Source organism: Zootoca vivipara, chromosome 1 (genome assembly GCF_963506605.1).
Source record: "Zootoca vivipara chromosome 1, rZooViv1.1, whole genome shotgun sequence".
NCBI lineage: Eukaryota > Metazoa > Chordata > Lepidosauria > Squamata > Lacertidae > Zootoca > Zootoca vivipara.
The window spans coordinates 118,365,013-118,377,113 of record NC_083276.1 but is presented as its reverse complement, the minus strand read 5'-3'; the positions used below and the strand labels follow the sequence as shown (position 1 = coordinate 118,377,113).

The following is a 12,101-nucleotide window of genomic DNA, read 5'->3' as shown; positions in this document are numbered from 1 at the left end:
CTCTGTGGCATTCTATGCAAACCCTGATCGGTTGCAAATCCTGATCTTCCACCCAGTTTTGTCTCAAGTCTTCCCATATTTGATATTATCTGCTGCTCATAGGTTTATTCTCACTTGGAGATTTGATCGAATATTATACCTTCTAAAATATTCTCCCAAGCACTTCCACTCTTCTTTTAGCTGTGTCCCATCTTCATTATTTCTTATTTTCACGGTCATAGATGCTAGTTCTGTATATTCTATCAATTTATTCTGCCACATTTCTTTTGTAGGTACCACTTTTCCTTTCCGTTTTTTGGGACGTCTCTTTTATGCCAACAGGCCTTTGCAATTGTTTAAAATATCTCTCTGAGTAGCCTGTGGCTTTAATGATCTCTCTGTATTGCTTTTAAATGTTTGTATGTCACTGAGGTTGTGCAAGAGGGTGGCATACAAATACAGTCGTACCTTGGAAGTCGAACAGAATCCATTCCGGAAGTCTGTTCGACTTCCAGAACGTTCGGAAACCAAAGCGTGGCTTCTGATTGGCCGCAGGAAGCTCCTGCGGCCAATCAGAAGCCGTGGAGAACGTTCGGCTTCCGAAAATCGTTCGAAAATCGGAACACTCACTTCCGGGTTTTGAGCGTTCAGGGGCTGATTTGTTCGGGAGCCAAGGCGTTTGAGATCCAAGGTATGACTGAACTTTATAAGTAAGTAAGTAAGTAAGTAAGTAAGTAAGTAAGTAAGTAAGTAAATAGGATCACACTGCATGTTCCCATTCAAATCATTGGGACTTAAGTCACTACTAACTTGGCCAATTGATTTTAATGTACCTAAGCTCAACAAATTGGGGCTGCAATCCTTCCCCTGTTTACCTAGGAGCAAGCTCTTTGATCTCTGTGGCACTACCTTCCAAATAAACATGGTTAGAATTGCACTGTTACTCTGGATCCAGCCCAATGTTTCCGCTTAGTCTCAGGGCAAGTCGAAGAGGAAGAGGAAGTGATTAAATCCTCAACGAAGAAGTTGGGGGAAGAACTATATAAAGTATCAGAATTCTGCACTGCTGAATTTCAAACAGGAATAAACCTTTTGTAAAATGTAACTGAAACATAAATCATCCTAAAAGAGCGACTTATGCTTAAATAAAATACTGAGAAGATGGTTTTGGATAATGCACTCTTATTATATGAATTATATGTCAATCATTGTTTTCTCTACTAATTATGCACACTTCTTAAACGCTTATTTTATCATTGTTTCGTCCCTTTTAGTTCTTTCTGCCAATTCATTGCAAATAACCGAAATTCTGGTTAGCACAACGTATAATACTACTCCAGTTGTAAAGCAAGGTATGTATTCAAAGTTTAGCATTAGGTACGAATTATAGGGTTCTCTCAGTCACGTGAGATGAGATTCAAAGAGGTACCAATGCATTAAGAATTCTCTGTTGTTGTATTTGACAGTTATGAGCATGGAAATGGCAATAAACTACCACTTTTGTCAAGTGTAAGTGAAATGTAAATGAACCTAAAATAGCAACTTACCGTATTTCCATGGTACCTTTCTCTCCTGTACGGCACTGATATGCAAATATGTTTTGATAAAACATACCAAAAGAGCTCAGGCTTGATGCGAATATATATGGTTGCATCAAGATTCTTTTTGGTGGAAGATGGTCAATGTGCAGGATTGCATGTGCATTTTTAAAAAATACTTTTTTCAGTTTTTTAAAGATATTTTAACAACAATACAAATCCAATGTTACAATAAACATGAATAAAAAAAATTACTTCCAGTAGCACCTTAGAGACCATCTAAGTTTGTCATGGGTATGAGCTTTCGTGTGCATGCACACTTCTTCAGATACAAAGAAGTGCACACGAAAGCATGCACACGAAAGCTCATACCTATGACAAACTTAGTTGGTCTCTAAGGTGCTACTGGAAGGGGGGGGGATTGTTTTGACTACGTCAGACCAACACAGCTACCTACTTGTAACTAATAAACATGAATAGTTTGACTTCCTCCTGCCCCTTTTGAGGTTTCTTATATTATTTTAGTTTCCGACTCTGCATTTTCTTCATTATTCCAGTTAGTAGTTAATCCTTGATCTCTCCATGAATTTCGTTTTAACTGTTTGGTTTAAGTTAACCCTGCTAATCAACTTATATGTGTACAATAATCTTTCAAGTAACCCACACATTTTCCCCAGTCTCTGATAAAGTCTTTCTCCTCTTGGTTCCTTATAGCTCCCATAAACCTTGCCATTTCAGCATAATTCATTAATTTAATCTCCCACTCCTCTTTGGTTGATACACAATCTTCTTTCCATCTCCGTGCGTTAAGCATCCTGGTCGCTGTTGCAGCATACATAAACATTTTTTATTCTTTATTTTTTGGTCTTTAAGCAACTCTAAAACAATTACCCCTAAAAGAAAAGCTTCTGGGTTGTTGTTGTTTTTTAAAAAAAGTAATTTTAATCCATTCCTTCGATTCATTATACGTGCATATTCGTAATACATTGTACAAGGGGACAAGAAGAAACTTGAGAGGTTTATACATATAAGCTGTAGGGCAGCTCAGTCGGTAGGGCATGAGACTCTTAATCTCAGGGTCGTGGGTTCGAGTCCCATCTTGGGCAAAAAAAATCCTTCACTGCAGGGGGTTGGACTAGATTACCCCTGGGGTCCCTTCCAACTCTACCGTTCTATGTTTCTGTGATTCTACAGGCAGCTCCTCACTAGTCACAATTGCAAGGCACTCGGAGTCAGATGTCAGCCCGCAGTTAAAAGCTGGAATTTGCTACCACAAGGTGCAATGGCCGCTAACTTAGAGAATTATTAGAGAATTAGACAATGGAGGACAAGACTATCAGTGGCTATTTTTTAAAAAAATATTTTTATCAGATTTTACAATTTAATATTCAACATATTTACCATATGAAAGGGACAAAATGAAAGAAAACAAAACTCCCCCCATGGGGTGGGAAGGGGAGACTGGTGGGGAAGCTTAGGGGGAAGCCTTTGCGGAGCCTCATTACAGCCCCCCAACTCCGTTACAGTGGCGCAGTCTATGGGGCTGAGGCCTCTACAGCCCTCCGAGGTCCCCTCAAATGGGGTTCAGCCCCCCCCCAATCTTGAGGGGGCAGAGGAGGCCTGGTGGGATGTTGCCCCAGGCCAACCGGCATGGCATGGTGTCATAGCTGCCAAGTCCCCCGTTTTCCCCGGGAAACCCCCGTTTTTACTTACCTTTTCCCGGTGGTCCCCCGTATCACTTCGGCTCCTGTTTTTCTCCGTTATTTTCTCCTGCCGGCAGCCATTTTTTTTCTTTCTGATTTGCCCTTCTATGGGCACCAAAAATGGCCGTCGCCGGCTTCAAAAGTCGCATCTACACATGTCCGGAAGTGCATAGACGCGACTTCTGGTGTCGGCGGCAGTCATTTTTTGGTACCCATAGAAGGGCAAAACGACACAGGAAGTTACGTGGACACAACCTCCGGTGTCACACGGCTGCCGGTCCCGGATTCTGCAGTCTGGGACTTGGAAGGTAAGCATGGTGTGTGAATGTCGCATCAGGAGGAGGTCTGGTTGGCCTCTCCCAATGCTACAGTCACCATGCGCACGCACACAGCTCTGCAATGTTGAGCGCAACTCGGCTCCCGTGCCATGGCAGCAGGGAGCATTTTGATTTGAGCACTGAAACATCTCAGACCACCCCTGACCTTGGGTTTGGATTGCTCCCTCAGTAAATACTTTCGCTCGATTCCTTCTTATCTTAGACCTTTCCTAGTTTCTCCTCTAAAAGCCATATTTTAAGGAGCTGCTGCAAGCACTCCTCCGCGAGTCTTCGCTGTACTGGAGATTGAGGCTTGTCGTTTTTGTGATCCACAGTGGTGCGGAAGGCAGGAAGCAACAGCTGGCAAAAGACGGGTCCCTTTCGCCATGTTTTCCTGCTGGCAATCTGCACTTGCGCTCACATGTACTTCTGTTTGGGGACCGGCGTATAATGTGTGGATGGTGGTTAGAAAACAAGGAATGAACATGCAATCCACACAATAAGATGTCCTTGAAACGTTTCGAGTGTGCACATGATTGGAAACCGTTGCATTAGTTTGTTTGTTTGTTTTTGCACCGTGGCTCCATTTGCCATAAACTCTGGAAACCACTCGAGCTGCAGTCAAACATCCCGATAATGGAAGAAAGCCATTTGTGTTGGAAATAATTGAGTGGCATTATGATAGGGTTGCCATATTTCAAACAGTGAAAATCCGTACAGAAAAGTTGTTGAGCTGCTGCCGACTGCGGTATTCCGGACGTTTGGGAAACCTACATTGTGACAAATCAGTACTTTATTCTTTTATTTCGTTTTTTAAATAGAAAAGGAGCAATTTCTACCTCTGGTGTGTGTTTCAGTGCCTCAGCCTTAATTGTCTGCTTTGCAATAGACATGTTTCACTTCATCCTATCTTTTGAAGCACACATTCAAGAGATAGCCATGAGTAAAAAAAAAGGCATAGCCAACTGGTACCAGATGCAGGGAAACACTTGCAACCATGTCTGTAAAACATGCTCATTCATATCCACAGTGAAAAACAGGTGGAAATCGGCCTGGGTTTATTTATTTTTTGCAAAACCCTGGTAAGGGATTGTACATAATCAGAGTGCCCAGATCTCGGGAAGGAATCGTTCCACTCTGGTCTGAGTACTGACTTTACCGGCGTAAAGCTTTATTAAGACTTTTTCACGATCCAATAAAAAGAAATAAACCATTCTATTAAAAAAAAGAGCTAGAAGAATGCAAAGTCCTCTCTCACAATATAGATGCACCCTCTCAGCTCTCACCTGGAAGCTCCCCTTTCTCCACCCAGCCTGGCAGATCTCCCCTTCCCTGCCTCTCATGAAGGTCTTTCACCAACTATCCATCATCTCCATCACAGGCAGCGTACTGCAGGCAGAGACGTGGGTGGCGCTGTGGTCTAAACCCCTAAGCTCTTGGGCCCGTCAAGCAGAAGTTCAGCTGTTCAAATCCCCGCGATGGAGTGAGCTCTCATTGCTCTGTCCCAGCTCCTGCCAACCTAGCAGCTCGAAAGCACACCAATGCGAGTAGATAAATAGGTAACGCTGTGGCGGGAAGTTTAAACAGCATTTCCATGCGCTCTGGCAATTGGCACAGTGTTGCGTTGCGCCAGAAGCGGTTTAGTCCTGCTGGCCACATGACCTGGAAAGCGGTCTGCGGACAAACGCTGGCTCCCTCGGCCTGAAAGCGAGACGAGTGCCACAACCCCATAGTCGCCTTTGACTGGACTTTACCTTCCAGGAGTCCTTTACCTTTACTGCAAGCAGAGACATACCAGAATAGGAGGGAACCAGGATCAATTGCAGCCCATGAGTCAGGGCACCACGCCACCCTCCTGGCTGCTGGGGTGCCAGGATGGAGCAGGGCAGAGTGGCACGAAGTTTGCAGGAAGCACCAGATTGGCGGTGGCAAGTGCAGATCTCTGTGAACTTGTGCCCCCTTCTGCTAGGACTGTGCTTTGCTAGCCAGTGCCCTGCCCCACCTCAGTACAGTACTTACGAATGTTTCTACTTACGAATGGAGCTCCGTCCGCCATCTTGGATGCAGTTTAGATAGGATTTTTTCTACTTACGAATTTTTAGATAGGGTTGCTTCGACTTACAAATTTTTTCGACTTACGAATGTGCGTTTGGAACGCATTAAATTCGTAAGTAGAGGTACGACTGTATTATTATTATTAAAATATTTCCCTCCGTATAGGTATGCATGCTTTTTTCTCTCTGCATTTTAATTTTTATAAATAGCAAATGTTAAAGGTGCTAGGCTTTTAATCATATGATATAAATATGGTTTCTCACACCATATAATCCAAACCTGCAGACCCCCCACAGTATTGGCATTTAAGCAGCTGCTTAACACTCACCTGTTTACCCAGAGGCGATCTAGCAATGTTGATGTATCAATCCGATCTCCTGATCTGTTATGTCTTTTGTACTTCTTTTATGAATGCAATGCCCTTGTTGATTTCATGCTGTTCGTGGTCATTATATATTCATCTTCTTCTTTGAAATATTTTTTTATTTGATTTTCTAGAATATAAACATACAACAAAACCAATTCCAGAATTCAAATATCCAGATCACTTTGAATCTCCTGACTCCCCACCCCCATCTATTGAGCCTATTTTCAACTGCATATCAATACTTCTCCAAATTTTTTAATCTTTCTAAGTTATCCATGCACACTGTTATATTACAAGTGTGTTTAAAACCCTGCCAATATTTTAACCTGCTTACAATGATCTTGAATATAAGTTATAAACTTTTCCCATTCTTTTTTAAAGGATATATATATATTTTCTTAATGTTGATGGAACACAAATCTTTTCACACAAATAAATAAATGAAAAGACTGAATAGTAATCAGCCATTTGACCATACAATATCTTCTGAATGTGGACCATCCTGTCTGTTTCTTTTTTTAAAAAAATTAAAAATTAAACTAATCTTTATTGAGATTTTTTAAAAAACAACATGTAGAAAAATAAAATGTAGAAAGCAAGCAAAGCAAAACAAGTCAAAGAAAACCAACCAAACAAACAAACAAACAGAGCAAACAATAATACCAACAAAAGAATTCGCCTCTTCCAATTAGATTGAAAAATTAGATTGAAAAATAATCCCTAACTTAGTGTAACGTAACGTAACGTAACGTAACGTAACGTAACGTAACGTAACGTAACGTAACGTAACGTAACGTAACGTAACGTAACGTAACATAACATAACATAACATAACATAACATAACATAACATAACATAACATAACATAACATAACATAACAAACACAGTTTCGGCAACTGAATTCAACTTCTAATTGGCAAATTAGTAATAAAAGGAAAAAAGAGGTGGGGAAAGGAAAAAAGAAAAAGAAAACACAAATTTGAAACAATGTTTTGAATTGCACAATGTTAAAATCTGTTGTCCCACCATACAATATCTTCTGAATGTGGACCGTCCTGTCTGTTTCCAGATGATGTCACTGGTTTCCCCCCCCCTCTCATTCTGTCCACGTTAATCTGCACTTTAAAGGAAGACTTTTTTCAAATACGTGTCTTCTTTCCCAATAACCTGCTGAGTACTTAAATGCAGCAAGCAGAGGAGTGCATCTTTTTAAGAGGTGCCCAAACGCAATGGGAGCATTAACGATTTGGTGGATCCTTAATGAGCTGCTTCTTCTTCCTGTGCCTAGAATCTGCCCTGCTCCCTTCCCTCTGTGTGATGCGCAGGGACAGAGGCCTTTGCAAAGCCAACGAGAAAAGGTTCTTCTACAATCTCACTACCGGCAAATGTCGCCCGTTCAGTTACAGTGGCTGCGGCGGGAACGAGAACAACTTTACCTCTAGAAAGTCGTGCCTGCAGATGTGTAAGAAAGGTATAGACACAACGGGCTGAGGTATTAGGGTTAATATTTTTTCCTCCACGGGGGAAAAAAGTTACTATCCGATGCACAAGTCAAGCAAATTTAACCTTTTAAAATATATATGCCCTGTTTCTCCGAAAATAAGACGTAGCCATAAAATAAGCCGTAGCAGGATTTTTAAGCATTCAAGGAATATAAGCCATCCCCCGAAAATAAGGCATAGTGATAGGCACAGCAGCAATGCTGGCCACGGCAGAAGGAGGGGGGGAAATAAGACATCCCGTGAAAATAAGCCATAGTGTGTTTTTTTGAGGAAAAATAAATATAAGACGGTGTCTTATTTTGGGAGAAACACGGTACATATATAGAAAATTGAAAAATAAAAAATAATTCAACAACATTTCAAATTTAACAAGCAATTAATCAACCTAGGACGTCCTCTGTGGTGTAGTGGTTAAGAGCGGTGGACTCATAATCTGGTGAACCTGGTTCGTGTCTCCGCTCCTCCGCATGCAGCTGCTGGGTGACCTTGGGCTAGTCACACTTCTCTGAAGTCTCTCAGCCTCACTCACCTCACAGAGTGTTTGTGGTGGGGGAGGAAGGGAAAAGGAGAATGTTAGCCATAGTGATAAAGTGGGATATCAAATCCAAACGCTTCTTCTCCTCCTCCATGGTTTCCCCCAAATTTCAATTCTTGCTGCATATTATAATTATTCTATAATTTATTATTTTTATTCACACACAAAAACTCCACCAGACTTTCCACTGCTGTTCTTACTGAAATCCTACTTGTGTGCAAATTTAGACCTTGGGCACCTTTAGGAATTGGCGTGAATGGCTTTAGACCCTGAGCCAGACTCTGGCCTGGGGAGTGAGTGGTCCTTTGCCCTTTGCTACGGGCTCAATACAGATTAGCAGCCTCATGCCTAGGGTTGCCATATTCCCCAAACTGAAAATCCAGTCAAAGTTGTGGAGTTTTTTTTTTTTCGTTTTTTTAAGGTCAAAGTTATTGAGCTTCTCTCTCTCTCTCTCTCTCTCTCTCTCTCTCTCTCTCTCTCTCTCTCTCTCTCTCTCTCTCTGCTTTTTCTTTTTGTGTGGATTTTTAAAATTGATTTCTTAAATTTGTTGCCATCCCTTTCCATACATCTGGGTTTTCCTGGACATTTTGCCAAAATCCCCCAGGATGCCAAAATGGCATCCGATTCCTAGATGTATGGCAGCCCTGCTCATGACTGCTATTCGCCTTGGAGAGAAGGAAGCTCACATTGAGTCACTGCAGCTTACTTTTAGGACTGGTTATGCTCCAGTCCTAACCTTTCTTACCTGGGAGTAAGTCCTATGGAATTCAGTGGAACTTCCTTCCACACAGACATGGTCAGGGCCGGCCCTACGGCAAGGCTGGGTGGCGCAGAGCGCATGGGGGGGGGGGCGCTGCGTTGGGAAACGGGGGGGGAGGGGTGCCAGAGGGATCTTTGTACCAGGGCGCCAGATATGCTTATTGGACATGGTTATTATTGGAGCCTGAGGCGTTGTTAGTTGATATAGCACCTTCATTGACACGGAGCATTGAATGGAAAGGGTTGTATCCCATGTAGTGCTAAATGGCATCAGTGCAAGGATTTCTGCTTCTGCAACAGAGCTCCCCTAAACCTGGAGCAGATCTGGGAAGGGTGCAAGGAGAGCGGAGGAAGTTCCAATCGAAATCCTTGCACTGACGGAATGAGCTTGCACTGACGGAATGAGCTAGTTGGGTACCAGCCAACATGAGGACAGGTACTTGTTCCGAGGGGGGATTGCAACCTAGGATTAGACGGAAGAGAGTGGGAATACAGAGCCAGGTTTAGTACATCACATCCATGGGTAGGCAAACTAAGGCCCGGGGGCCGGATCCAGCCCAATCGCCTTCTAAATCCAGCCCACGGACGGTCTGGGAATCAGCGTGTTTTTACATGAGTAGAATGTGTGCTTTTATTGAAAATGCATCTCTGGGTTATTTGTGGGGCATAGGAATTTGTTCATTCCCCCCCCCCAAAAAAATATAATCCGCCCCCCCACAAGGTCTGATGGACAGTGGACCGGCCCCATGCTGAAAAAGTTTGCTGACCCCTGATCATTTTTCACATCTATGTTTCTTGTTCCCTCCAGGTTTCCAAGGCAGAATGAAAATTCGCCGGAAGAGAAAGAAACAAGTGAAGCTGATAGATGGGGAAATTGTCATTGAGAGGATATAGCTTCCCTTCTACCATCTTTGCCTATCATTTGCATTCCCTGCCTTATTCACACATGTTATTTATCGAGATTTTATGCTGTTGCTTTTGTGTTTCTTCTTTCTCCTGTACATTTTGTAGACGGCACAAACTGAAGTTTTCGCTGTTAAAAGTAACGCTGTGAGCCTGTCCTATGCTGGTTGCGTAGAAATCAGTGGGACTCCCCCCCCCCCCAAGCCAAGATTTAAGTGTTGTCCGGTTCCCATGGTTATAAGGCTCTGATCCTGAATTTTTGTATCCTCGGTATTCCCAATTTTCGTCTTTTGATAACCCATGTTAATCTGCAGCCATGACTAATCTACCACAATAATCGCTGCGAAGGCTACAAGTTCTATTATATGGGCTTTGATAAAGAAGTGGCTTTAAAATTACAGGTGTACAAAATAAACCTATGCCTGACTGCTCAGAAGTAAGTCCTACTGAGTTCAGGGGAGCTTGCTTGGAAGTACAGAGGTACCTCGGTTTATGAATTTAATTTGTTCTGGAAGTCCCTTCTTAAATCAAAGCGTTAAATCGAGGTGCGCTTTCCCTAATGAGGTCTCCTGCCGCCAGTGCCCTTCCACCATTTGGCTTCCGAGACAAAGTTCGCTAACCGAAACACCTACTTCCGGTTTTGCGTAGTTTGTTCACCAAATAGTTCGTTAACAGGGCCATTTGTAGACCGAGGTACCACTGTAAGTATATATTGGACTGTAGCCTTGCTTCTTATTCTTTCCACTATAGTGGTGACAATTTGTGGTCAACAGATCCAAAGACTAGAATTCACATCATCCCTGGCCATTGGCCATTGGCCGTGTGACCTGGGGCTGATTTCCTGTCACTATTTTAGAAAAGACAACAGACAGGGGGATTGGTGTTGGTCATGGAGTATAACATTATACCTCAAGTGCTTTTTATAAAATAATGGCATTGCTATTGTCCAGTTTCACTTTTCTATATACTTTTGATAACTGTTTGATTCTGGAGCATTTGAATGATATTTAGCAAAGGGAACTGGTGTCAAGGTAACGTGATAGCTTTATTAGACACTCAAGAATCTCAGCTTTCTCACAATTCGTGAATCCTTTCAACAGCCGACTGCAAAACCAGCAAAAACTTGGAAACAAGGAGGTGTGCTGGAAGAAACAATCACGAGACGCTCTCCACCTCATAAAACTCGATATGCCCCCCTTTCTTTTCGTTCTTTTTTTGCTTGTAAATACTTGGTTCCATTTCTGTTTATTATGAAACTGAGTTATTAAAAAAAATCATCATAACAAAGTTCTGCTTTTGGTATAATGCCCCATGGAGATGCTTTGGAAATTGCTTCTAGTGTAAAACATGGAACCAGAACTTTGAGCAGAGCAGCAAGTTGGGATTGAGTCTCACTGACACTTTGGAAGCTATCCTGACTGCCTGTTTGCCACGAGGCCCAATTCAAGGTGTTGGTTCTGACAGCCAGCTGAGGCATTATGACCTGTAGGGGAGGTTCTTCGCACGATCCTGCCAAAAGTTTTGGCCTATATGCAATGACCTGGCAGAGAGCTATTTCTCTGTAATGGTCCCCCAATAAGGTAAAAGGTAAAGGACCCCTGGACGGTTAAGTCCAGTCAAAGGCGACTATGGGGTTGCAGCGCTCATCTCGCTTTCAGGCCAAGGGAGCTGGCGTTTGTCCACAGACAGCTTTCCAGGTCATGTGGCCAGCATGACTAAACCACTTCTGGCACAACGGAACACCATTACAGAAACCAGAGCACATGGAAATGCCGTTTACCTTCCCACCACAGTGGTACTTATTTATCTGCTTGCACTGGCGTGCTTTCAAACTGCTAGTTTGGCAGGAGCTGGGACAGAGCAACAGGAGCTCACTCCGTCGCGGGGATTCGAACCGCTGACCTTCTGATCGGCAAGCCCAAGGGGCTCAGTGGTTTAGACGCAGTCCCCAAATAACTCTGTCTTGCCATAGAAGTATGGCTATTTCTTCGGCTGATGTGGTGCAGCAATAAACCTGTGAGCACATTTGCAAAGCTAAGCAGGGCCTGGTGTGGTTTCAGATTGGATGGGAGACCATGGGTTGAGATGGTCTGCATTGCAGGGGGTTGGAATAGATGAACCTCACAGTCCCTTCCCAACTCTACAATTCTACGATTCTATGACCTTCCACCAACAGTTCAAGTCATATCTCTACACAGGCATTTGCAAGATGAGGGTAGGCCTAGATCTGCATTCAGGGGTGTTTTTTTTTTTGGATTTGATGCTGTGGTTTTGTTTACCTAGTTGTTGAAAATGTGGCTGTATGAAAGAACAAAATGGGTCAGGGATGGTGAAGATGAGCCCCTGATGAGGCAACTGCAAAAAACTATGGGTGCATGTGGCCCTATAGATCTCAGCCAATGTTGAATAATTAACAATTGCTCCCTTACTCTCCAATAAATC

General features: G+C 42.9%; 1 protein-coding gene across 1 annotated transcript in view; it reads left to right on the top strand.

Annotated features, from left to right (window-relative positions):
• Window positions 1–11,390, top strand: part of TFPI (tissue factor pathway inhibitor) — a 72,386-nt gene extending 60,996 nt beyond the window's left edge. Inside the window, exons 7-9 of the mRNA XM_035113228.2 lie at window positions 1,254–1,331; window positions 7,249–7,431; window positions 9,565–11,390. Of these exons, the coding sequence (XP_034969119.1) occupies window positions 1,254–1,331; window positions 7,249–7,431; window positions 9,565–9,650 (347 nt within the window). The 3' untranslated portion in view covers window positions 9,651–11,390. The remainder of the gene's footprint in view (window positions 1–1,253; window positions 1,332–7,248; window positions 7,432–9,564) is intronic.
• Window positions 11,391–12,101: the final 711 nt, after the last annotated feature.